We start from the raw sequence: 26,445 nt of genomic DNA on the forward strand, positions 1-26,445 counted from the left end.
CCTTGACTTGCCCACGATTTTGACATAACCAGTCACTGTCATCAGAAGATATCATCCATTGCTAAGAACAATGGACAGGTCTGATTGTCCCACAGGCTGGGGTACCTGCCTGTGGTAAGCAGGTATGAAAGGATTTCATGAGTTTTTTGAAGGTAGGATGGTTCCAGAATGCTTATGTGTGAATGAACCTGACTAAATGTTATCTCCTTTTAAAGATGAGAACGAAACTATCTTCAAAATGGCTACCACTTTCAGAGCACTTCCTAGGGTCCCAGGACTGAGTAAAGTTTTGTGCATTTATTATTCCATTTAATGATCACCTTCTTCAAACTCAGAGAAGCTTACTGGACCAAGTTGAAGAAAACCAGAGAACTTGGAAAAAGAAGAGTCAAATCCAGATTCCAGTCTAAAGTCCAAGTTCATAACCATCAGCCCAAATCAGCAGGCATAAATGCTCATCAGGAACAGATGAGAGGAAAGGGGAAAGCCCCCAGAAACAGAAGAAACAACTTTATTTTTAAGGCCATGAGCATTCTAAGTATTTTACTCATACAACTTACACCTTTTCAACATATAATGCCCTCTTTTAACATTTAAAGGAAAATATGATTCAGTTCTACAAGAAGACTCCTTTTCCTGTTGAGAAAAATGGACACAGATACCCAGACATGGAGGTATCTTAATGATGGCAGAATGAGCAGGGGACAGGGCACACACCTGTAATCCCAGGTACTCAGGAGGATCTCAAGTTCAAGGCCAACCTGGACAGCATCCTGAGATCCTTTCTCAAAACAGAATTTCAAAAAGGGCTGGGGATGTGGCTCAGTAGCAGAGCGCTTGCCTAGCATATGCAAAGCCTTGGGTTTGATCCCTGGTGTGTGTGTGTGTGTGTAAATAAAAATAAATAAAAAAATAATAAGAAGAAATTAGGCAAAGTTGTAGGTGTACCTTCCACCCACTTAGTCCATGAGGTACTGTAAGGATCCCCAAAAGGAGGGAATTATGAAGCATTTCTAGGGGTAACAGACTAGAAAGTACATGTAAAGGGTTTTTTTTTTTTAATTTATTTTTTCAATTGTACACAATACCTTTATTTTGTTTATTTATTTTTATGTGGTGCTGAGGATCGAAGCCAGGGCCTCACATGTGCTAGGCAAGCACTCTACCACTGAGCCACAACTCCAGCCCTTTTTTTTTTTTTTTAATAGCAATCAAACCCAGTGCCTCTCACAGGCTAGACAGAATTCTACCACTGAGCTGCATCCCAAGCCCTGAACTTCAATTTCTGAATTTAAATTACAAGTATAGAGGAAATGTTCGAAGGACTCTTGCCCACAGAGACAACTCTGGTGCTGGAGGGTGGCCACTGTTTCTTCCTGGGCAGCATGCATGTCTTCAGCTATGCCAAATGTACCACCAAACGTCTACAGCCTGGAGACCACTCAGTTCTACCACACTATTGAAAACCTGGTTTTAAAAAGTTTTATAGGTTAATAGCTACATTATTTGGAAATAATGTACACTAGCATACAATTATGCATGTTTACTACAATGTTTATGGCTACCTAAATCTGGCTTTTAAGTCCTTCCTTCCTCTGAGACAAACAAGGGCTCTTAATTTTATACAAGAAGCTTCTAGGCAGTAGATTGAATTGGACAGAACTTTCCTATGCTCATGTAAGACTACCCGACCAGGGAAACTCCACATAATATACAAATACAAGAATGAGAAGTTAGACTCCATGTATATATGATAAGCCAAAATGCACTCTACTGCCATGGATACCTAAAAAGAAAAAAAAAATTAAATACACACACACACACACACACACACACAAAGAGACTTCTAGCCAGCCTCTGAACAACTCTGCTAGACAGCCGCTGTCCACATGAGTAACTAGAAGGTCAGGCAGGTTAAGTAGACACAGTGCATGAGAGAACCTAGGCTTGAACCTAGGTCTGTTTTGACACAGAAACTCTTTTCCCATCGTGTTCCCTTCAAGGCACAAACACATTTTCCTGGAGTGACTGCCTGCCTCCTAGTCAGATTTCACATTTGCCAGGGAGAAATAAGAGCGTGAAGCTGTGAACCACTTACTCTAAAGGACGGCGAGGGACTCGAGTCCCTGCTTATTCAATCTATCTGGTCTGAACTTTTAGATACAATGACTAGGCCGCAAGGCACCCAGGGCGAGCATGGCAGGCCAGCCTGCCCTTTGTGTATGTGCATGGCTCATCAACTGACAGGCAAGATCTGCTGTGGGAACAAAATGGAAGTGCTTCTGCACCTCTGAGGCCACAGGACGAGGCTGAAGACATCTTTAAAGTACTGAGCTCAAAACTCTACTTTTTAAAACTTTTTTCCTCCTGGGCATGAATATTCTCACCCCCATTTTATTTAATAAAAAGATGAATCTCTAACCACTCCTGGAGGTCCACCGAGCCCAGCATAACCTTTACTCTAAAAGCATACTTCAGAAATATCCACAAAGGCCCACATCAATTCATAGCCCTCAGATAAAGACCCAACATGAGCTCTCATATATTTTCAGAAGGCAAACTCAATTTTTTTTCTGAACGTTTGTTTGTTGTTTATTTTGCAGGGCTGGGAGTTGAACCCAGGACCTGCACACACGCTGGGCAAGCACTCTACCCCTGAGACCCACAGGCCCCATTTTTTATCTGTTTCCTCAACTAGTCTCTTATATTCTCAAAGAAACCAGGAATCTAAAGACTTGTGTAAATCACAAAATCTAAGGTCACAGAAGCTCAAAGTGCAAATCAGCTTTCTTACAGCTTAAAACTGTTTATTTCCAATTATGTTTCTACCCAAAGTTCTCCCTAAATTGGAAAGAACTGTCGATATGGCACAGGACTTGAGTCCATCCTACATTAACAATGACAAAATGGTTAGTATTTGAAAAAAAGGCCACTTCTAAAATTCAATAGGATATTCTCTTGCTACATATTATATGACAAAAAGAAAGTGAATTCTTTTTTTTTTTTTTTTTGTACCAGGGATTGAACCCCAGGGTGCTTAATCACTGAGCCACATCCCCATTCCTTTTTATTTATTTTTAAATTTTGAGACAGGTTCTTGCTAAGTTGCTCAAGGCCTCACTAAATGGCTGAGGCTGACTTTTAACTTGTGATCCTCCTGTCTCACCCTCCCAGGCCACTGGGAGTAAAATGAATTCTTAAATGTTCAACGCATAGATCTGTGTCAAGGCAGTTGTGAGGTAAATTATGTGGCTGACAATGCAGATTTTGAAGAGTTCGTGAAAGTTCAAACCACGTGTTGCTCACGTGAGTCAAGAAGTTTAGGAATGTTCCTTTTCAGGTACACCTCAAATTTCAAAGTCTTTCAATCCCCTGTGGCCTTATTACTTTTATAAAACTTCTAGAACTCATTAACAAAATTGTAAGCTTACCAAAAGAACTTATAAAGTGTTTGGTCAGGACTCCATCTATGAATAACTGATAAAATGTTTCTTGGAAATTTAACAGTTACAAGGATCAGCAATACTTTCCTTTAAAAACATTAAAAGATTCTTTGAACTCACTAGATACTGTTTCAAAATCAATAAGATGATAAGATCAAATGATAGGCAGCTTTTAAAAATATCTTTTCACTACTTGACAATTACTTTTCAAATAAGAAATACCCCCACCAAAATGCCTCTTGGGCGATAGACAACCAATTGATATGTTCAATATACTATTTGTACTACTTAAGATTTAAAGACATTCTTTTGGTTAGTTTTCTCTGTCCAAAACCAAATGAACAGGGTCTGAAACCCAAGGACCACCGGCCTGCCCCTTAGGCCAATATTTTTTCAAACTCAGGAGGAAGGGGAAGGAAAGTTATACACCGGTTAATTTTTGCCTTTGAACCAAAAAGCTAATTCTTGAGCTTTAATTTTTTATTATTATTATTATTATTATTATTATTATTATTATTATTATTTTACTGGGGATTGAGCCCAGGGGCACCTTACCACTGAGCCACATCCCCAGTCCTTTACAAGACAGGGTCTCCCTAAATTGATGAGGCTGGCCTCAAACTTTGGATCCTCCTGCCTCAGCCTCCAGAGCAGTTGGGATTACAGGCATGTACCCCTACATCCAATTTGAGCATGAATTCTTAAGAATACTGCAATGGTATTACTGAAGTTATGAACTTCCCTTAATATGAATAAAAATTTACATATACCGATTTTTTTGTAGAGGTTAACTACACTTCCTTAGCATACATTTGCATTTACAACTCTTCCTCTTTGAAAGAACTGGGGGAAACCTGGGAGAAGGGACCCAACTTCAGTAAGAAAACCGAATCCACCAAATTCATCTTAGGCAACTAACTGCTTTATACAGGATATGAAGATGCAAGAGGGTCATGAAAACTGGAAAAGAAGGACACGTCTCCATCAAATACCAAACCTGGGTTCAAAACTCTGCCAGGCTTCTGGTGCTAACTGCATAAATTCTCCTTGGAGGTCAAATCAACCGTTGTGGTGTCTGTTTCCTCAACTGGCACCTAAGTGGTGCCATTTACGAGAAAGTCATCGAAATCCAATCAAAGTGACTTTGGGGGCAGAGATGCCCTGGGATCTGCTCGGGGAAGGTCTCACTCCACGCATGGGCGACGCTTCTCGTGGAGCACCACCACCTCCCCCTCCGCTCCCAACTTCCCCTTACGACGGGGACAGTCACACAGACGGTTTCTGAAAACCAAAGACAAAATGAAACGAAAGCCCCCCCCCCCGTCCAGACCCCCGACGGGACCCCGGCTCGGGGGTGGGCAGGCCCGCGGCACCGCGCTCGGGGCCGCCCCGCGAACTCCTCCAAGAGGTCGCCAAGTTTCTTTCGCCCTTTTTCCCCGCACCCGCCGGAGCCCAGGCAGCCAGGGGGCGGACGCGGCGGCCGGAACCGCGCGACCTGGAACCCGGGGCCTTTTCCTCCTTGGCCGGCCGCTCCCGCCGCCAGCGCCCGCGCCCGAGACCCGCCCCGGCGCGCGCGGGCGCCAACTTTGCCGGGACCCCGCGCCGCGGCCCGCGGCCCCGCTCCAGGCGCCCCGCCGCGCCGCGCGCCCCACCCCCGGCTGCGCTCCCTCCCCAGCTGCGGCGGCCCGGGCGCGGCAGGGGCCGCGGCCACCTTCCCCGGAGGCCGCGGGGGCCCCGACCCCGCGCTCCCGCAGCCGCGGCGGCGCCCGGGCGAGCTCACCTGGCGGCTGGCGGCGGCCTCCGGGGCGGCCTCTGGGCGTGGGCCGGGCGGGGGCGGCAGGGGGGCGGCGGGGCCGGGGCTGCAGCCCGAGCCGCCGCCGCCGGCCGCCTGGCCTCGCCCCCTCACGCGCCGGCCGCGGCCGTCCCCCGGGAGTGCGGGGAGCGCGGGGCGCGGCGCGACTCAGGCGTCGGAGCGGGCGGCCGCGGGCGCCGCCGCCTCCTCCTCCATGGCTGTTTACCCGGCTGCATTGTGGGAGTTTGACCTCCGCCGCCGCCAACCGCCGCTCCAGCCTGCGCCGCCGCCGCGCACGCCATGGGAGCCGTGACTGACGGTGAGGCCCGCCGCCGGCCCGCGCGGCCTGGCGCCGCTCCCGGGGTCCCGCCGGCCGCCCCGCCGCGTCCCCCAGCCCCCCGGCCGCGCCGGCCGCCGCGCCCAGCCTCCGCCGCCCTCGGAGCCACGCCGACTCCCAGGCCGGCCTTCCCAGGGGCCGCGCGGGGCACCGGGAGCGGGTGCTGGGCCGGCCGTCGGGGGCCGCGGGCACACGTGGGGTCCCGAGGGCTGGGAGCCGAGCGCGGGCGCGTGGTTCCGGGGGCCGTGGAGGGAGGTCCCGGGAGCGGCGCGGGCTAGGGAGCGTGGAGGCCGGGGTCCGGGATGCCGCAGGGCCTGTGGGGTGGCTGCTTACAGGGGCTGGGCAGGAGTTCCGGGGCCTGGGGCCTGGGGGTGGCTGCTTACACCTGTAGGGTCCCTCAGACAATAGGCTGGATCGCCAGGAAGCCTTGGGATGTGGGTGGGGACAGGGGGCTGCAGCCTGGGTCCGAGAGGAATGGTTGTGAATGAGTGGGGCGGCTGGAGGGCAGTCGGAAGTGCACCTAGGAGATTCACTGGTGTGCCACCCTTATAGGTTGAGGCCACCAGGGCCATGGGGACAGTGTGTATGTGTATGTGTGTGAGAGAGAATGTGTGTGTTGGGGCGGGTGGTTTGTCAGCTGGAATGGATTGGGGAGGGCTGGTTTTGTGAGTATTTGTAAGGTGGACGGTCTAGGGACTGATCAGTAAGGGGACACTTTGGGGAATGGTGAACAGGCATGATGGGCAACTGGAGGAAGAATCTGGAAGGCTTCCTGTTAGGAAGGGAGGTTCTGGGGCACCTGGGAAGGGAAAGGCTGTTGGTCTTGATGCTATTTGTGAAGAGGCTGCTTCTGGACCCTGGGCGGAGACGGTCCCAACATTAAGGAGCTAGGCAATGGGAAGAACGAACGGGGATAGGCCAAATGTGGGGACCCGTAAGAAGTAGGTGTGTGTGTGTGGGGGGGCAGTTAAAGGCCAGGGACTTTCATGGGGAATTTAACTCTGCTTCATTCCAGTTTCTCTTCCTCCCTCCCTCCCTCCCTCTCTCTCTCTCTCTCTCTCTCTCTCTCTCTCTCTCTCTCTCTCTCTCTCTCTCTCTCTCTCTCTCTCTCTCTCTCTCTCTCGCGCGCGCGCGCGCGCGCGCGCGCGTGTTTTTTGTTTTTGGTACCAGGAATTAAACCAGGGGTGCTTGACCACTTACTGAGCCACATCCCCAGCCTTTTTAAGTATTTTATTTAGAGACAAGAATCTCACTGAGACTTAGGGCCTTCCTAAGTTGCTGAGGTTGGCTTTGAACTCGCAGTCCTCCTGCCACAGCCTCCTGAGCTGCTGGAATTATAAGTCTGCACTACCCCAGCTGGCTTCCAGTTTTGTTTATTCAGTAGATATTTACAATGCCTGGGCTAGCTAGGCCTTGCTGGGGTTTACAGCCTAGAACCAACAAGCAAGATCTTTTCCTCAGAGGTTACAGACTGGTGAGAAGGACACATTAAGTAATGAGTTGTAAGGGTTACCCGTGATACCACGCAGGAAGAGCAAACCTGGGAACTTTTGGAATAGGTTGTACACTGAGTGAGTAGGAAACCTCTGTGAAGTAATTACTCTAATCCCTTTTTTTTTTCCTCTAAGGATAAATAGGTATAGTTGGACTTGGTTTCCACTTGTGCAAGAGCCTAAAATATTGTAAGGAGTAAAAAATGAGAAGTATTGACTACAATTTAGAAAGTTGAACCAAAGATTTTTAACTGTAATGGGAAGCCATTAAACATTTTTGATGTGGGTCATGTAATCAGATTTGCTTTTCTTATGTTGATTTACTTTGGGCTGTGGGCTAGAGATCAAACCCAGGGTCTTGTGTGTGTTAGGCAAGCACTCTACCACCGAACTACATCCCAGCCCCAGAATTGCATTTACCCCCCCCCCCCCCCCACACACACACATCACTGTACTGTGTGAAGCATGTTGAGGAAAAGTTGAGGTGCTAAGTAAATTCCCTGTCCCTTACTAACATGTATATTGTACTTACACTATGTATCAGGCACTTTTCTAATTATTGCCCCCCTTTACAGATGGAACTGGAACCCAAAGAGATTAAGTAGCTTGTCTGAAGTCTCACAGGTAGTAGGTTAGAAAGCCTGGGCCTCAAACCAGGCAGACGGTTCCAGAGTTCCTGCTCTTCACTCTTACGATGGTCCAAGTGAGAGGTAATGGGGCCTTGGACCAGGATGGGACTGACTAAGAGGGAATGCGGAGAAGTGGACAGGTTGGGAGGTATAAGGTAGGGTGCCAGGGCTTCAGTGCCTGAGTGAGCGTGGAAGGGGAGAGTCAGGATGATCCCACGTTGTGACTGGAGTGACTCTAGGGCTACTTCTATATTTATTGAGAAAATAGCACTCCAAAGGAGAGGTATTTTGTAAATGGGAGATGGAAAGGAGATGAGTTCTGGTAAATGTACTGCAGTCAAGTGCCCCTACATCCTTTGAGACCATGAAAATCCCCACTCTGTCACTAATATAAAGTGTCTGACCTCAGGCAGGTTACTTAGCTTCTTTGAACCTCAGCTTTTTTCTCTGTAAATGAAGATGGTGAAATCCACCTCGGAGGGTTGTTTTGAAGGTGAAATGCAGTAAAAGCCTTTGCACTGAATCCAGTACATAGTAACGTTCGGTAAATATTAAATATGAGTTGTTTACTAACCTCTGTTCTACTCTCCTATGATGAGATCTGTGCCCTCTCCATCTTTGAATCTGCTTGTATTTCCCTTCCCTGACTTTTCTGCTCTTGGGGAGAAAAATGAGCTGAAATGAGTAATATTTGTGATTAGTCAACAAGTAAGTGTTTCAGACCTTCTAAACACAACAGAGGAGGGAGGGCCCCGACTTCTGCTTAAGGGAGAGAGGTAATAGCATGCCATCAAATAAGTAAATAAGATAATTTCTGAGAAGAAGCATAATTAAGTTTTGAGAATGAATTTGATGGAATGATGATAAAGTAATGGGGGTGGAGCTGCCAACAATTAGGATAAAATACGTTGATCAGGTATGATGTCTCTGAAAGCTGACATTTAAAGTGAGATCTGAAAAGATCAACCATGTGAAGCACCCAAGAAAGTATTTCAGGTAGCGGCAAAGGCCTGAGGTGACAACAGACTGTACCTCTTGGGTGAAGATGAGGAAGGCCAATTGGGGTGTACCCAGGGAGAGGGATGTAAAGGGAGGGAAGCCAAGTGGAGCTCCTGATGAACTGTGTAGGCTATGGAAGGGACGGATTGTCCTCTGGGCACCTGGCAATGATTGGAGGATTTTAAGTAGAGAGTCAATGATCACTTCATCTTTTAGATCATTCTCAGTTGCTGGGTAGTGAGTGCATTCTAGAAAGCCCAGAATGGAAGCTGGGAGCCCAATGTGAAGTATTTGATGTGAAAGACATGGGCTTGGGTTGGTGACGTCAGAAGAGAGGACAGTGAGCAGTGGAAGTTTTTGATATTCTGAAAACCTCTTAGAGGAGGACCAGTATTTGTCCCTGGTGCTTAGATGAGAGCCAGTGTGAGCTGGGTCCGGCAGGGGCTGAGCCAGGAGGAATGCAAGTTTGAAGCCTCAGCAACTTAGGCCCTGAGCAACTTAGTGAAACACTATCTCAAAATAAAAAGGTCTGGAGATGTAGCTCAGTGCTAAAGAGCCCTGGATTCAATCCTTAGTACCAAAACAACAACAACAAAACAGTATCCTTTTAAAACTGGGGGTACCTGGTTAGCTTTGTCCTCATGCAGTCCTTACGTCTGCATATGCATATACAGAAGCCCTTTATTTCTGCACCTAATTTGAGGAAGAACACTGCCTCTGAAGGAAGTAGAGAGGAGCACTATGTTGCCATCTGTAGATATTGGACTATAGATGTTATCACCAGCATTGTCATTTTATTTGGGGTGGGGGAGAATATTGGGAATTGAACCCATGGTTACTCAGTGGCTTAACCACTGAGCCACATCCCCAGTCCTTTTTATATTTTATTTAGAGAAGGGATCTCACTGAGTTGCTTAGAGCCTCTCTAAGTTGCTGAGGCTGGCTTTGAACTCACAATCCCCGCTCCCTCAGTCTCCTGAGCCACTGGGAGCATTGTCATTTTATAGATGAAAGAGTGGAAGTCCTGGAAAGTTACTGTCAAATTCCTTTATTCTCTCTCCCCTGATGTCACCATATCATTTTGGCTAACTGAAAAATAGTTTGGATGTTGTCACTGTTAATTTAAAATATGTTAACAGTTTGTATCTTGGAGGTGTTAATTTAAAGAGTGTTAAACAGTGTTAGTACCCTGTTAAAAATCATTTTAAAAGCACTTTTTGCAGTACAGAGAACATTAGGTAGATCATTGATATGCCGGAGCAACAGATGGGAGACGAGAAGGGGAGTGGGGTCATCTCTACGTTCCATTTAATAGAGCTTGTTGGTTATGACAACAGATTTTTTTTTTTAATCAGAAAGGTGTAATGCATGGATATATGCTTGTTAAAATTTGAAATAATGATTTTAATATGCCTATAAACAATATGACAGAATAACGGAACTGCACTATAACCATATAATAATGTAATTCTGTATATTTTGTTATGAATACAGAGGTGACACCAGTCACCTATAAAAGAAAGATAATAGCACACTTTACAGGGTGTTTCAAGGATGAAGTGTGATACCACATGTAAAAGCCCTTTGAAATTGAGTGACCATTTAGTAGCCAAGCCAGGACACTTTTCAGAGTGAAAGGAGACACATGGGATGTATGTTCACCAAGAAGTGTGTGAACAGCGCTTAAGTATTTGCTGCTGCTATTGGTGGGACAAAAATGGATTCCCTTTCTTTTTCCACCAGTGCCAGTAGATTTGTCCAGCTTATTCCATAATCCACTATTCCAGCAAGAGGATAACTAATGTACTTCAACTGTTTCATATTTCTTTAGCCCAAATAGATAAACAAGTTTGGCACTCCATCCTTGAGATGCACCATATTCTAAGCATTGAGACAGAAAAACAGAAGATCCCCACACTGTTTTTTTGCTTTTTTAAAAAAAAAATTTTTTAGACACTTTTGACTTGAAAAATTTACTTTGGCATCAGCAACTTATTTAGATTGGTCCTAAGGATCTCAGGAGAGACCAGTATTTACGTGGAAGAATCAAACCGTCTTATTTATTGTTCTTTCTGCCCACGTTTTATGTGTCTTTTTGACATTGCCTTAAAAATTACTTTAATGATTTTTAAACTTTTTGAAAGTTTAAACTTTTTGAACTTTTTGAAAGGGCCCCAGAGTTACTTTGCCATAAGGAATCTTTAACAAACAAGCCACATATAATTCATCTTAATAACTCATGAGTGGTGCTGATCTAATGATGAATCTAACAGGAATCTGAACAAACATTGTTTTTGCAAGGCCTTACCTCATCTTAATTTAATATCAATAAAATAATTTCCAAGCCATCTTTATTGTTTTTACAGGATGGACCACAGCCCACCAGAATTACTAATGTAAGCAATCAGATTGCTTATGGTAGGCTTCATGTATGATAATTTATGAACTCAGTGTGTATAGCTTTAGATGTGTTCAGTATGGACCTAATTGTTAAGGCGTCATTAACAATAACAAGGGTGTCATTAAAAAATCATAATGTTTATACCATTTGTATAAGCATTTAAAAATTTTTCTCTAAATTTAAAAACTCTAAATTTAGAGATAATAGAAGCTGCTCTCAAATTGGGGCCACACCATTTTGTTTGATTTTGTTTCTGTTGGAGTTGTGTTCTGCGCTTTATATGTGTTATTTCAGTAATTTTTGTCTGCAGAGAGTTTTCTAGGCAGCAGCTATCTTAAAGTTTAAGCCAGAAATGCATAACCTTGGAATAAGTTTGAGGCAGAAGCAAATTTGTGAGGAATCATAATTGGAGAAAATTGTGTATGCATAAATGCATGAAATGTATCCACATAGGTATATAGATATGTCTAGATATACCTTTGACATTTACTTTTGAACATCTTTAGGATGAAACAAGTTGAGGATTAAATTCAACATAAAGATAAGGATAATATATTTTTTTGCTTTTTTCTACCATGGACTGGCTCTGTGTCTTTCCATACCATGAAGTCTGCAACCCTACAAAGAAGATAGTTTTATTCCCATTTTACAGATGAGGTTAAATGTTGATCTGTGTGCACACACACAAAGTAGACATTAGGTGAATAAGCAAACATTGGCTCCAGTTTTTTATTTGTAACCCAGGAGATTGTCTGTGAGGAGGTATGCTCAGATTGAAGGGGGATCAGGCCAATGGTGAGGAGGCCTGTGAGTGCCTAGACAGGGAATCCCCTCCCTGCCACAACTCGTCTTCCACTTCCCTCTCAAGTCTCCCCCAGCGTTGGCATTGGCCCCTGCCTCTTCCTAACCAAGCCTCTGCTCATCCTAACCTGCCTCCCAGGACCTGTGATTCTAATCTCTCCTTTTAATTTAGGTCATGTTAGCTCCTAACAGCAAGCGCTTTGGCAGCCCCAGCCTTCCTGCTTCTGGGCTTTTCCTGGTTTCAGTCTATTTTGTACACTGCTCTCAGCTTGATCCTTCTAGAAAGTTCTGCCCATGAATCTTTAGCAACTCCCAGTTACCTACCAGCAAAGCCTGGATTTCGTAATAGGGCATTTATTAATATGCACTCTCAAAGTCCCACCCCACTGCCTATATGATGCCGGGTCCCACTATTTGACTTCTATCATCTGTCCAGTCTTCCTGGTGTTCTAGTGCACTCAGGCCCCTGAGCCTGTCTCTCGCTCCCACACTGGAGCTCACAGCTTTCTCCTTACCCAGGGTGAAGGGAAAGGACTTGAACTTTCTTTTAATAACAACTAGCTAAGTAGAGTGGCGCACGCCTGTGATCCCAGTTGCTCGGGAGGCTGAGGTAGGAGGATAGAGAGTTCAAAGCCAGCCTCAGCAACTTAGTGAGGATGTAAGCAACTCAGTGAGATACTGTCTCTATATAAAAGAGCTGGGGGTGTAGCTCAATGGTTGAGTGCCCCTGAGTTCAATTCCCAGTTCCAAGAAAAAGAAAACTGACATTTTGAATACTCTTCTGATTTAAAAACCAAACAAAAGGATATTTTCTCATTTCCAGTCTGTCTACCCCACTTACACTACCCGCTCTCTTGGTAATCCCTGTAATTAGTTTCTTGTCTGTCATTCCAGGGTATCCAAACAAATGTAAGCTCATAAAAATATATATTCTCATCTCCCCTGATTTTTGTTTGAAAAAGAATACCGTAATACTGTTCTCCACCTTTTATAACAAGGTATCTTAAATGATCTCTAGATCAATACATGGAGTACTTATTCTTTTTTCCTTATAGCTTCAGAGTACTCCCTCTTGTTCCTATGCTAAAATTTGCTTAATTTTCCCCTATTTATGTATATTTGGTGTGCTTTTAGTATTTGTTATTATAATGTTTCAGTGCATAATCCAATGTCATATTGCTTAAGTACATCTGGGTTGTTGAGTCAAAGGCTCTATGTTCTTTGAAATTTTGATAGAATTGGTTGCCTTTCAGTTTTTTTGATTGATGATTTTTAAGTGTCAAAAGAGCAACTCAGCTGGGCATAGTGGCGCACAGGGCTCCAGAGGGTGGGGCAGGAGGCTCTCAAGCTCAAAGCCAGCCTCAGCAATTTAGCAAGACCCTGTCTCAAAATAAGAACTTAAAAGGGCTGGGAAGCACCCCTTAGTTCAATCCTGGGTACCAAACAAAAAAAGCCACTTAGACTCAACCTCTTGATTTTCCCCAAGCTAAAGGGAGCTGTACTCCTGATCTCTGCCAACGGCCTGTGGCACTGTGGCACTCATTTAACAATCCCTGCCTCCCTGCGTGTGTATTCCTATGTGTGCTGTTTCTCCAGTGAGAGTAAAAGGGCTCAGGTCTTTATTTCATATCCTCAGAATTTGCTGAGGTACCTGTGGACACATCTGATTGGTCAGATATTCATGTCTTTTGTACAAGTAATCACCACTGTGGAAACGAAAATAAGGTGGTTGCCTGCTAGCCCTCGATAGTGGCTGGTTGAAACAAAGCTCTTTAGAAAGCAGATGGTCCTGTGCAGGAAGCACAAATCTAATTTAAGAATATTTATTGAACATTTGAATGTATAAGACATGGTGTGAGAGGCTTAGGAGGAAACAGAAGGAATAGGACATAGTGCTGGCCCTCAATAACCTTTCTCCCAAGTAGGGAGGATGAGAGGAGCCTGGAGACTTGGCTGGTTTGGCCTGAACCGTGTTCTACATGTCTTTCAGGAAGACTTTTCTAATTGGTGTATTACATTATATATAGAAAACTGCACAGGTCTTAAAATAGCTAGAAGGATCACAAAATATGTTTCAACATTTTTAGATAGTTATCAAACTTGAAAAAATCAGGTCTTATGATAGATTCCCCTTCCTCATATGCTTTCTTCTGTTCCCCGAATGCATTTACATTCAAAATCCACTGTCCTCAATATTAAGCATAAGGCCTAGGCATCTGGGTAGAAGGTCGGTTTGGTGGGGAGGAAGGGACAACAGGGATTGAAAAGAGCAAAAATAAGTAAGAGAAATTACTGAATAATTGCTTAAGTACATCTGGGGTTGTTGAGTCAAAGGCCATATGTTCTTTGAAATTTCGATAGAATTGGTAATGAGCATCAATTCTGCCAGACTAGCTCACCTGTAGATATTTCCTTTTATTTATTTATTTTATTTATGTTTTTTTGTTATTTTAGTACTGGGGATTGAACCCAGGGGTTCTCAACCACCAAAGCCACATCCCCAGCCCTTTTTAATATTTTATTTAGAGACAGGTTCTCACTGAGTTGCTTATGGCCTCAGCCATGCTGTCTTTGAACTCTTAATCCTCCTGTCTCAGCCTCCCAAGCCTCTGGGATTACAGGAATGCGCCACCACACCTGGCTTCTTTTTGTTTTGTTTCATTTAAAAAATTGAAACATTGAGATAGTTTTTTAAAAAATCATTTTGCATTTTAATCTCTTTGAGGACTTTTATTTTTCTGTTTCTTTAGATAACATTGTATGTGTTTAAAAACCAAAAGCATTAGTTCATGTTTTTAAAATATAAAACATCTGATGAATCTATAGCTTGAGCTGTCTTTCAAAACCATGCCTGACAACCAAACTCAATTCTAAAAATGTCTATCTCATGCTACCACAATATATTTTAAAACTGGAGTCCTCTGCCTTCCCAAGTTTTATCTCCGCTGCACCTGTGCTCAGAAATCCTCCTGCCTACACACAGGAACTATTGTTTAAAGATTTTGCTGTTGATTCATCATGCAGCCTCTCCAGGAATTATTTACACTTTAAAAATTCATTTTTTGGGGCTGGGGATGTGGCTCAAGCGGTAGCACGCTCACCTGGCATGCGTGCGGCCCGGGTTCGATCCTCAGCACCACATAGAAACAAAGATGTTGTGTCTGCCGAAAACTAAAAAAAAATAAATATTAAAAAATTCTCTCTCTCTCTCTCTCTCTCTCTCTCTCTTCCTCTCTCTTTTAAAAAAAAAAAAATTCATTTTTTAAAAAGTGCATTTGGTTAAAAACGAAACCAAAACCTCCCAAAATAAGCAAACAAAATCCTTGTACAATGGCATGTAAGGAATTACATTTTTTCTCATCTCTTAGATGTAGTCCCTCTCATCTGAAACAACCAACATTACCAAAGTTGTTTTGTTTTGTTTTGTTTTTGGTATCAGGTACTGAACCCAGGGGCACTTTACCCCCAGGCCACATCCCCAGCCCTTTTTATGTTTTATTTTGAGACAGCCTCTCCTAGATTGCTTAGGGCCTCACTAAGTTGCTGAGAGTGATTTGAACTCACGATCCTGCAGCCTCAGCCTCCCAAGCTGCTGGGATTACAGGCATATGCCACTACACCTGGCTGACTATTACTAGTTTTATGAATCCTTTCAAAGATATTTTCTGACTACACTCATGCCTGTGTGATGTACGTACACACGCACACATACCCGGTCTCAGGCTCCTCCATTCTACACATAGCACAGCACGTTGTGCTTCTCCGCACGTTTTCGTTTTACTTCACAAAAATAAGATTTCTTGGCATCAGTATAGACTCCAATCTTATTTTTTTGGCTGCATACTATTATATGAACATTTCATAATTAAACCAGTCTCTTCCTGGTGAATATATAGGTTTGCAATATTTCAACTACAGACAGCACTTCTACAAACAACCCTTTATACCTTCCTTTGTGTGTGTAGGTGCACGTATTTTTAAAGCCTCAATTCCTAGAATTAAACTATGGAGTCAGAAAGGTGCGTGCACTCTTCATCCCGTGGCCTTGGAGAGTCTGACAGTGTGCACCCTCTGGTATATGTGAGTGCAATTTCCCAATGCCCTCGCCAACCTTTTGAACGGTCAGGTTTTGGTCTTTGCCAGGCTGATGGGAAATGACATTGTATTGTGGATTCCCCTGGCCTTTTTTGTTATGATTCTGGTCCAAACACGAGCTCAGGCCTGCCAGGCAGGCAGGTTGGGACCCCACTTGTTATAGTCACTGCCGGTCTGTACTGCTTTTCTGTTTTTCTCTTTTCCTCAGGGCAAAATGAGACAGTTTTGTTAAAAAGAAAGAAAAAGAAAAGAAATTCTCATGGGGAAACTTAAGATAACTGTATTCTACTTGTATTTTATCAGTTCACTCCCTTCCCCTGACCGACTTCTCTTTTCTTGTCCTAGTCCGCCACTCTGTCTTTTTAAATATTCTTTACTCTATCTCTTCTCACCACTGCCTTTCAGGACAAGGATCCCCCCTTCCCATCAGGAATTGAACCCAGAGGCACTTGACCTCTGAGCCACATCCCCAGATCTTTTTATTTTTTATTATAAAACAGGGTCTCACTAAGTTGCTTAGGGCCTCTCTAAGTTGCTGAGGCTGGCTTTGAACCTGTGCTCCTCCTGCCTCAGCCTCCTGAGCCACTGGGATTACAGTGGTGTACCATGCCGCCCAGCCAGACAGGTTCTTTTTTTTCTTTCTTTTTTTTTTTTTCAAAAAAAAGTTATCCAAGAATTTATTTTCTTGGTTGCTTATTTATTTATTTTTATTCTACCTGAAGATTTTTCCTCTTTGCCTGTGATACCTTCACACACAATAGAAAACCACTTTCTTTAAAAAAAAAAAAAAACTTACACATATATATGTATTTGTAAGATACACATCATACAATTTATCCACTTAGCCATTTTTTATTCTTTTTAGATACACATAACAATAGAGTGTATTTTAGCATATCATACATACATGGAGTATAGATTATTCTGATTAGGATCCCATTCTTGTGGTTGTCCATGATGTGGGGTTTCACTGGTTGTGTATTCATATATGAGCACAGGAAAGTTCTGTCGCATTCATTCTACTGTCTTTCCCATTCCCATCTCCTCTCCCTTCCCTTCATTCCCCTTTGTCTAACCCAGTGAACTTCTATTCTTCCCTCCCCCTTATCGTGAGTCAGCAACTGCATATCAGAGATAACATTCTGCCTTTGGTTTTTATGATTGGCTTATTTCACTTAGCACAATAATCTCCAGATTCATCCATTTACTGGCAAATACCATAGTTTCATTCTTCTTTGTGACTGAGTAATATTCCGTTGTGTGTATGTACCACATTCTCTTTATCCATTTATCTGTTGAAGGGCACCTAGATTGATTCCATACTTAGCTATTGTGAATTGAGCTGCTATAAACATGGATGTGGCTTCATCACTGTAGTATGCTAATTTTCAGTCCTTTGGGTGTATAGTGGGATATTAGTTAGCCATTAATACAATTCAGTATCATTAAGCACATTGACATTTCATTTCTTTTAATATTTTTTAGTTGTCTATAGACATTTATTTTATTTACTTATTTGTATGTGGTGCTGAGGATCGAACCCAGTACCTCATACATACTAGGCAAGCATTCTGCCACTGAGCTGCAACCCCAGCCCCAAGCACATTGACATTTCAATAATTATCTTTTCAATGAGCATCTGAATAGTGATATTGATTATTTGTCCTGAAAAGTCACAAGAGCTAAGTGGTCATTTTAATTCACTTTGCCCTTCTCTCTTCAGACGAAGTGATACGGAAGCGTCTCCTCATTGATGGAGATGGTGCTGGAGATGATCGAAGAATTAATTTGCTAGTGAAAAGTTTCATTAAGTGGTGCAACTCTGGATCCCAGGAGGAAGGGTATTCATTTCACTTGTCTCTATGCCAGTGTACTGATGTCATTTTAATAAGGTCCTGTTAATGTTTTAAGTTTTCACTCACCGAATTGTCCACTTAAGTCACTTCTTGTCTCATCAAAAGATTTTTTTTTTATTTCTCTTCGGAGGCCTTATAAAACAAACATGTAGAAAGCAGGTAAAAGAAGAAATGAAGACTAAATTCAGGCTTGTTAACATGGTCACTTTTAGCAGATAAGTATTTAACAGGACAAGATAATCTAAATGAAACTTCTTTCCTTTGTTAATAAAGTTCCTGCAAGATATCTAGGTTTTTAACAAAATTCTTCCTCATTTGGATTCACTTTCCACAGAGTAAGTGTAATATACATATAGAATGGAAAAACTATGAGAATAGAATTGTGAAAATAAGCAGACTTCTTAATCAAAATAATTTTTAAAAATGATTTAAACAATTCAGACAGATTTGCTTGAATTAAGCCTACACCGATAAAAACAATAGGCCCGTCTTACGTTTGTAACCATAGCTGGTTATAAAGGAAAAAGAAAACATAAGGGATGGATATTCTAGATTTTTTTTAAAGGAAACATTTGTCTCAGAATGTGATATAACTTAATTAACAAAGCTTTGCCTGTATTAAAGTAGTTTAATTTTAGCAATCCACAAACATCTTTTTCCTCCTTTTTCCATCAGATATAGCCAGTACCAACGTATGCTGAGTACACTATCTCAATGTGAATTTTCAATGGGCAAAACTTTGCTGGTGTATGACATGAATCTCAGAGAAATGGAAAATTATGAAAAAATTTACAAAGAAATAGGTAAAAATAATAATGTTTCGTCTATATTTTTATTCTTTATGATCTAAAGGAAAAATACCTACTAACAATATTCTTGGGTTAGTGATAAAAGTTACTTACAATATTAATAGAATGCATACAGTAAGTGGTATCTGCAAAAGTTTATAGTGTGGTATGATGATTGGGGTTACAGCTACTTTTTTAATACCAGCATCTATTTAGTTAGCAATAGGACTTCAATTTTAAAACATGTTTTAAAATTGAAAATGGATGGAGATTATATGTGTTGTTATTAACTATCTTTTAAAAAATACCCTTTTATATAGAATGTAGTATTGCTGGAGCTCATGAAAAAATTGCTGAGTGCAAAAAGCAGATTCTTCAAGCTAAACGAATACGAAAAAATCGCCAAGGTAAGGGTTTTGAGGGATTTCATGTGCAAATACTTTACTACTGACTGGTATTTTCATGCAGTTTTTAATGTGAGGTAAAATCAGCAGCTAGAATCGATTTAATTGACAAAGAGAATCAGGATGGGACTGGGGCTGTGGCTCTTGCGTGAGGCACTGGGTTCGATCCTCAGCACCACATTGAAATAAAATAAAGATATTGTGTCCACCTAAAACTAAAAAAATAAATTTAAGAAAAAAAGAATTAGGAGAAACATTTAATTCTTAAAACCATAAATAGAAAATAGAAAAAAAAGGAATGATCTGCTGAAAAAAAGTTTTTGCTGAGATGTATTGATTATCCAGATATTTCTTAGTACTACTTTTTTTCTGTCTTCAGACAATTTTGCCTGAATATTTTGTTTAATCAGCAAAAGTGATTTATATAAGTACACTAGTTATAGGGTCGATTTGTTTGATGAGAGAGAGAGGAGAATTTAAACACAGTTGGTTTTCATTAAGTATAAAGGAAGCAGATATATTCAGGCTGCCTAACTATATAACAAGAAAAAGTTAAAGTTTAGTTTTATTCTAATCTTTCTTTTTAACTAGAGTATACCCTTATATAGTTCATAAACTTTCAAATAATTTTTGGGGGCGGGTACCAGGGATCGAACTCAGTGGCCGAGTGCCCCTGAGTTCAATCCCTGGTACCCCCCCCCCAAAAAAAAAGTACGATCATAATTATGATAATATATATTAAAAACTGGAAGAAAATAGAAAATGTAAACAGTTATTTGGGGGTTGTGAGTTTTATTATCTAGGTTTTCTTTGTTTTTGTTTTGTGTTATACTGAATATCTATTATATTGTAATGGAGGTTTTTTTAATTTAAAAAAATCATGCTTAGTAATATACTGAGTTCCAAAACAATAAACTTCACGTTTTAGAGAGCTAATTAAGATAAAGTTTTATCCTGACCTCTTTTTTTTTTTTTTTTTTTCTTTTAGTTCTGGGGATTGAATGCAGGGTGCTTTACCACTGAGCTACATCCCCATATCTTTTTTTTTCTTCTTCTGGCCTCAAACTTGCAGTCCTCAGTGGTAGAGCACTTGCCTCAAACATGTGGGGCACTGGGTTTGATCCTTGGCACCACAAAAAATAAATAAATAAAGTAAAGGTATTGTGTCCACCTACAACTAAAAAAAAACCTTGCAATTCTCCTGGCTCAGCCTCCAGAGCTGCTGGAATTAGATGCACGCACGCACCACTAAGCCTGGCTTATTTCCCCTTTATAAAAGGTGGCTTTTGTATTCAATTCAAAGTATGTATGCTGAAGTTTCAGTGGCCAATTTACAGCAAAATATAATAACATAATAATTAATATCAATGTCATTATTTAAAAATATATTGCAAAGGATTTTGATTGAATAGGAGACTTTTAAGTGAACCTCACTATTTACCATTTCATGGAAATGTTAATATAAGCAATAAAACTTAATCTTAGAGGTCTCAGTGAAGCAGCAACAATCATCTTAATTTTGAAGTATTTTAAAGTTTCTGAAGTTTTTACCTTTAGAATGGTGAGGAAATTAACAAATTAACAGTAAGATATGTTTTTCTCACTGATTCTACCCCCTACCACCACCATCACACACTCTGGGCAAAGAGTAAGATCCTTTTCAGATTCAGTCCACTTGATTGATAATGACTTAAAAGTCATTAATGCTTATGCTGACTTCTTATATTCTGTACAGGACATGTTAGTGGAAAAACAGAATCTGGAGCCAAAATCCTTGTATTTAACACTTTTGATGTCACAGATGGTTATCGTTGTGGTTCAATCAAGTGGCATGGCAATACTCCCATCCATCGTTGTTTTCATTTCTTTATGTACTAGGAAAATGAGTAGGAGACATGTGTGATACTATGCGTTTTCTTTTGATATTTAAGGTTTTTAAAAGAAAACTTGGTAAATATTTTTATGTCTTTCAGAATATGATGCTTTGGCAAAAGTGATCCAGCATCATCCAGATAGGCATGAGACATTAAAGTAAGTTTAGAGCTTTTCCTTGCAAAGGAACTAACCTACATAAACCTACATAAACATTCAAGTATACTCATCTATACATTCCATTTTTATAAAATAAATAACGTGTCAAAAGGAGAAATCAAGATTTTCAACATTATGTATCCTAACACTGTTTGATTAGATCCATTTCTTTTTCCAATCTTTCTATCTATAGGTCTAAAATGCATGTGATGTGTCTCAATGGGAAAATGGATAAATAGAATATATTCTATTCATGTAATAAAATACTAAACAGCATAAACTTAATAAACTAGATATATACTTTTTTTTTTTCTCTTAGTACTAGGGATTGAACTCAGGGGCACTCTACCACTGAGCTACATCCCCAGCACTTTTTATTTTTAATTTTGAGACAGGGTCTCACTAAGTTACTGAGACTGACTTTGAACTTGTGATTCTGTGGCTTCAGCCTCCTGAGTCTCTGGGGTTACAGGTACACCACCAGGCCTAGCTAGACATATACTTTTACAACACAGATCCCCCCCAAAAAAATCAGTGAGGAAAATGACAGACACATAATGAGTTTTAAATTATTTCTAATTTTCTACATACATATAGAAAATAACCATTTGTAAAAGTTAGAAAACACCTACCAAGTATTATTTATTAATACTATATATTATCAGAAACACAGATACATGCATTAAAAAGGGATTGGAATGATGCAATGACTGTGTGAATGGAAAATAAAGGACAAAAGAAGGCCTGAGGTAGGGGACTAGAGAAGGGGGTGGGGAGGAAGGTGAAGTTCAAAGGGTATTTCAAGTTAATTAGCAGCAGGTTTTGTTTTTGATTTTGTTTTTTTTAACTGAAGGAAAATCTTGAAGTTAGTATGATAAAAATGTACCATTTCTTGAGTTTCGTTATTATCTGAGTTTTTCTGTACTTAAAAACTTTATATAAAAATATACATTTTGGGGGCTGGGGTTGTGGCTCAGCAGTACAGTGCTCGTCTAGCATGTGCAAGGCGCTGGGTTTGATCCTCAGCGCCACATAAAATAAATAAGTAAAATAAAGGCATTGTATCCAACTACAACTAAAAAAAATTTTTTTTTAAATAAATAAAATTTAAAAAATGAAAAATAAAAGTATAGCTTTAATGAAAATAGTGCACATTTAGTAGTTAAGAAGTTCTAAACTTTACAAGTCTCACATAATGGAGTATTTTAATTCTTTTTACATTTTAAAAATACTATTTAATACTTTAAATGTTTGATTAGAATTGTAAGTTCTATTTCCCAAAACAGCAAAAAATAGCACTGTTTTACTTTTTTCAGAGAATTAGAGGCTCTGGGAAAAGAGTTAGAGCATCTTTCACATATTAAAGAAAGCGTTGAAGATAAGGTATTTGCATATATATATATTTTTCCCCTTTGTTTTTTTATGGTGTATATGTGTGTGTGTGTTTATAGATCAATTTCAATAAATTTTTTCTTCTTGTTAATATAGCTGGAATTGAGACGGAAGCAGTTTCATGTTCTTCTTAGTACTATCCATGAACTTCAGCAAACATTGGAAAGTAAGTAGAAATTATCTCAAAATGAATGTTTATGAAGATTTTTCAGTGATTGATTGAGAGGTGTGCCTTTTACAGCTTGGAGAGAGAGAATACCTTCAATTTGTAAATAGAAGAATATCTGGATGACATTAGAAGACACTAATTTGTTCTACTTTTTAAATATATGCAGAAGAATTTTAATTTTGTAGTAACTGGTTTAAATATATATCTAGTAGTTTAAATAGGAAAAATTCAAGGATGTTAGATAACAGAGTTTTTATTGGTTTCCTATAGTTTATTACTGTAAAGTAATAAATCAGGCCCCAGGAAGGCAATGATAAGTAATTTGTGCATAAGAATGTTTGCACACCCAGGCCAGGTTTGGTGGCACTCACCTATAGTCCAGCAGCTTGGGAGGCTGAGGCAGGAGGATCGCAAACTCAAAGCCAACTTACTGAGGTCCTAAGCAACTCAGTGAAACCCTGTCTGTAAATAAAATACGAGGTAGGGTTGGGGATATGGCTCAAAACCCACTCCTGAGTTCAATCCCCAGAACCAAAAAATAAAAAACCTTTTGTATACCTAATGAATGGTAGGTACTTTGAGGGAAAATATATCTTTCCCTTAGATATATACTTTTAAAACTCTAATGAGTGAAAAAAAATGAAAGACATGTAATGAATTTTAAGTAATTTATAGGGAAGAGAAGACTTGCTATTGATTATAGCCAATTGGAAATTTCTGTTCACTTGATCTGATTGTCCCAAGGCCTATGTTTATTTTTTTAAGTGAAATCTGTCATACAAATTTTAAATTTTGATTCAACTAATAACAACCACCAAACAGCATTTTTATTTTTATTTTTTTTTTTTTTTTATAATTTTTTATTGTTGGCTGTTCAAAACATTACATAGTTCTTGATATATCATATTTCACAATTTGATTCAAGTGGGTTATGAGCTCCCATTTTTACCCCATATACAGATTGCAGAATCACGTCAGTTACACATCCATTGATTTACATATTGCCATACTAGTGTCTGTTGTATTCTGCTGTCTTTCCTATCCTCTACTATCCCCCCTCCCCTCCCCTCCCCTCCCCTCCCCTCCCCTCCCCTCCCCTCCCCTCTTCTCTCTCTGCCCCCTTTACTGACATTCGTTTGTCCCCCTTGTATTATTTTTCCCCTTCCCCTCACTTCCTCTTGTATGTACTTTTGTATACCTCTGAGGGTCTCCTTCCATTTCCATGCATTTTCCCTTCTCTCTCCCTTTCCCTCCCACCTCTCATCCCTGTTTAATGTTAATCTTCTTCTCATGCTCTTCGACCCTACTCTGTTCTTAGCTACTCTCCTTATATCAAAGAAGACATTAGACATTTGTTTTTTAGGGATTGGCTAGCTTCACTTAGCATAATCTGCTCTAATGCCATCCATTTCCCTGTAAATTCTATGATTTTGTCATTTTTTAATGCAGAGTAATACTCCATTGTGTATAAATGCCACATTTTTTTTATCCATTCATCCATTGAAGGGCATCTAGGTTGGTTCCACAGTCTAGCTATTGTGAATTGTGCTGCTATGAACATCGATGTAGCAGTGTCCCTGTAGCATGCTCTTTTTAGGTCTTTAGGGAATAGACCGAGAAGGGGAATAGCTGGGTCAAATGGTGGCTCCATTCCCAGCTTTCCAAGAAATCTCCATACTGCTTTCCAAATTGGCTGCACCAATTTGCAGTCCCACCAGCAATGTACAAGTGTACCCTTTTCCCCACATCCTCGCCAGCACTTGTTGTTGTTTGACTTCATAATGGCTGCCAATCTAACTGGAGTGAGATGGTATCTTAGGGTGGTTTTGATTTGCATTTCTCTGACTGCTAGAGATGGTGAGCATTTTTTCATGTACTTGTTGATTGACTGTATGTCCTCCTCTGAGAAGTGTCTGTTCAGGTCCTTGGCCCATTTGTTGATTGGGTTGTTTGTTCTCTTATTGTCTAATTTTTTGAGCTCTTTGTATACTCTGGATATTAGGGCTCTATCTGAGGTGTGAGGAGTAAAGATTTGTTCCCAGGATGTAGGCTCTCTATTTACCTCTCTTATTGTATCTTTTGCTGAGAAAAAACTTTTTAGTTTGAGTAAGTCCCATTTGTTGATTCTAGTTATTAACTTTTGTGCTATGGGTGTCCTATTGAGGAATTTGGAGCCCGACCCCACCGACTGTAGATCGTAGCCAACTTTCTCTTCTATCAGACGGCGCGTCTCTGATTTGATATCAAGCTCCTTGATCCATTTTGAATTAACTTTTGTGCATGGCGAGAGAAAGGGATTCAGTTTCATTTTGTTGCATATGGATTTCCAGTTTTCCCAGCACCATTTGTTGAAGATGCTATCCTTCCTCCATTGCATGCTTTTAGACCCTTTATCAAATATAAGATAGTTGTAGTTTTGTGGATTGGTTTCTGTGTCCTCTATTCTGTACCATTGGTCCACCCGCCTGTTTTGGAACCAGTACCATGCTGTTTTTGTTACTATTGCTCTGTAATATAGTTTGAAGTCTGTATAGCTATACCGCCTGATTCACACTTCCTGCTTAGCATTGTTTTTGCTATTCTGGGTCTTTTATTTTTCCATATGAATTTCATGATTGCTTTCTCTATTTCTACAAGAAATGCCGTTGGGATTTTGATTGGCATTGCATTAAACCTATAGAGAACTTTTGGTAATATCGCCATTTTGATGATGTTAGTTCTGCCTATCCATGAACAGGGTATATTTTTCCATCTTCTAAGATCTTCTTCTATTTCTCTCTTTAGGGTTCTGTAGTTTTCATTGTATAAGTCTTTCACCTCTTTTGTTAGGTTGATTCCCAAGTATTTTATTTTTTTTGAAGATATTGTGAATGGAGTGGTTGTCCTCATTTCCATTTCAGAGGATTTGTCGCTGATATACAGGAATGCCTTTGATTTATGCGTGTTGATTTTATATCCTGCCACTTTGCTGAATTCATTTATTAGCTCTAATAGTTTCTTTGTAGACCCTTTTGGGTCTGCTAGGTATAGAATCATGTCATCTGCAAATAGTGATAATTTAAGTTCTTCTTTTCCTATTTTGATGCCTTTAATTTCTTTCGTCTGTCTAATTGCTCTGGCCAGTGCCAAACAGCATTTTTAAAATCAAACATTTATGTGAGACAGTTGCAGTCACAGACTGCCATTTTGCCATCTTTTCTTTAAAAGTATTGGCTAATAAAAGATAAAAATATTTCACATGTGCATTAAGCATAAAATGTTGGCAAATTTGACTAAGGTTTTGTGTTTCTTTTTCAATTACAGATGATGAAAAGCTCTCAGAGGTAGAAGAAGCTCAAGAAACAAGCATGGAAGCAGATCCTAAGCCCTAGGCAATTGAATCACTGTTCCCCCAAAATATTGAAAGAGCTACATAATCTTAGTATGTTTAGAATTTGTTGTGCTCTTGACATATTTGAAGTTTAGCCAGTGAAGTACTTTGCTATTAAATATTAATGCACATCTCATTTATATTTCTTCATACAAAGAAAAATGGCTTCAGTATATATGTTTTTATTGAAATGCATTTTTCATTCTTAAAAAGTAGGAAACAACATCCAAAAATGTTTAATAAAATATCTTTAAGTTACATGTTTGTGCCCATTAGTAACTGGTGACATTGACTGCCTTATAAAATAAGTGAAGACTGAGAAGGTGGCATTTCTAGGGTGTATATGGGACGATGAGTCAATTTCTGGAAATTATTACCACTTTAGAAAATGAAAATGAAGTCCATGAATAGGCCTCAGAAGGACCATGAACCTGTGAAATTACAT

The 26,445-nt window shown here is 40.6% G+C and overlaps 2 protein-coding genes across 3 annotated transcripts in view; one reads left to right on the forward strand and one right to left on the reverse strand.

Annotated features, from left to right (window-relative positions):
* Positions 1–4,646, reverse strand: part of Atxn7 (ataxin 7) — a 149,013-nt gene extending 144,367 nt beyond the window's left edge. For both annotated transcript variants that reach the window (XM_027954523.2, XM_071618523.1), the window contains exon 1: positions 4,441–4,646. The gene's annotated coding sequence lies outside the window, so the exon portion shown is untranslated. The remainder of the gene's footprint in view (positions 1–4,440) is intronic.
* A 760-nt stretch (positions 4,647–5,406) lies between these two features.
* On the forward strand, positions 5,407–26,258 carry Thoc7 (THO complex subunit 7). Its single transcript, XM_027954528.2, has 8 exons — positions 5,407–5,554; positions 17,714–17,831; positions 18,522–18,649; positions 18,955–19,041; positions 21,012–21,069; positions 22,386–22,452; positions 22,558–22,627; positions 25,934–26,258. Exons 1-8 carry the CDS (start codon positions 5,536–5,538, stop codon positions 25,999–26,001), a joined length of 615 nt encoding a protein of 204 aa, XP_027810329.1. The 5' UTR covers positions 5,407–5,535; the 3' UTR covers positions 26,002–26,258.
* Positions 26,259–26,445: the final 187 nt, after the last annotated feature.

This window comes from Marmota flaviventris, chromosome 1 (genome assembly GCF_047511675.1).
Source record: "Marmota flaviventris isolate mMarFla1 chromosome 1, mMarFla1.hap1, whole genome shotgun sequence".
In the NCBI taxonomy this organism is placed as follows: Eukaryota; Metazoa; Chordata; class Mammalia; order Rodentia; family Sciuridae; genus Marmota; species Marmota flaviventris.

What these genes read in the sequence shown, in the direction of transcription:
- Thoc7 (XM_027954528.2), top strand. An exon ending in TCTGGATCCCAGGAGGAAGG is followed by an intron (nt 17,832 to 18,521) that starts GTATTCATTTCA and finishes TTTTTCCATCAG; the next exon opens with ATATAGCCAGTACCAACGTA. An exon ending in GATAGGCATGAGACATTAAA is followed by an intron (nt 21,070 to 22,385) that starts GTAAGTTTAGAG and finishes TACTTTTTTCAG; the next exon opens with AGAATTAGAGGCTCTGGGAA.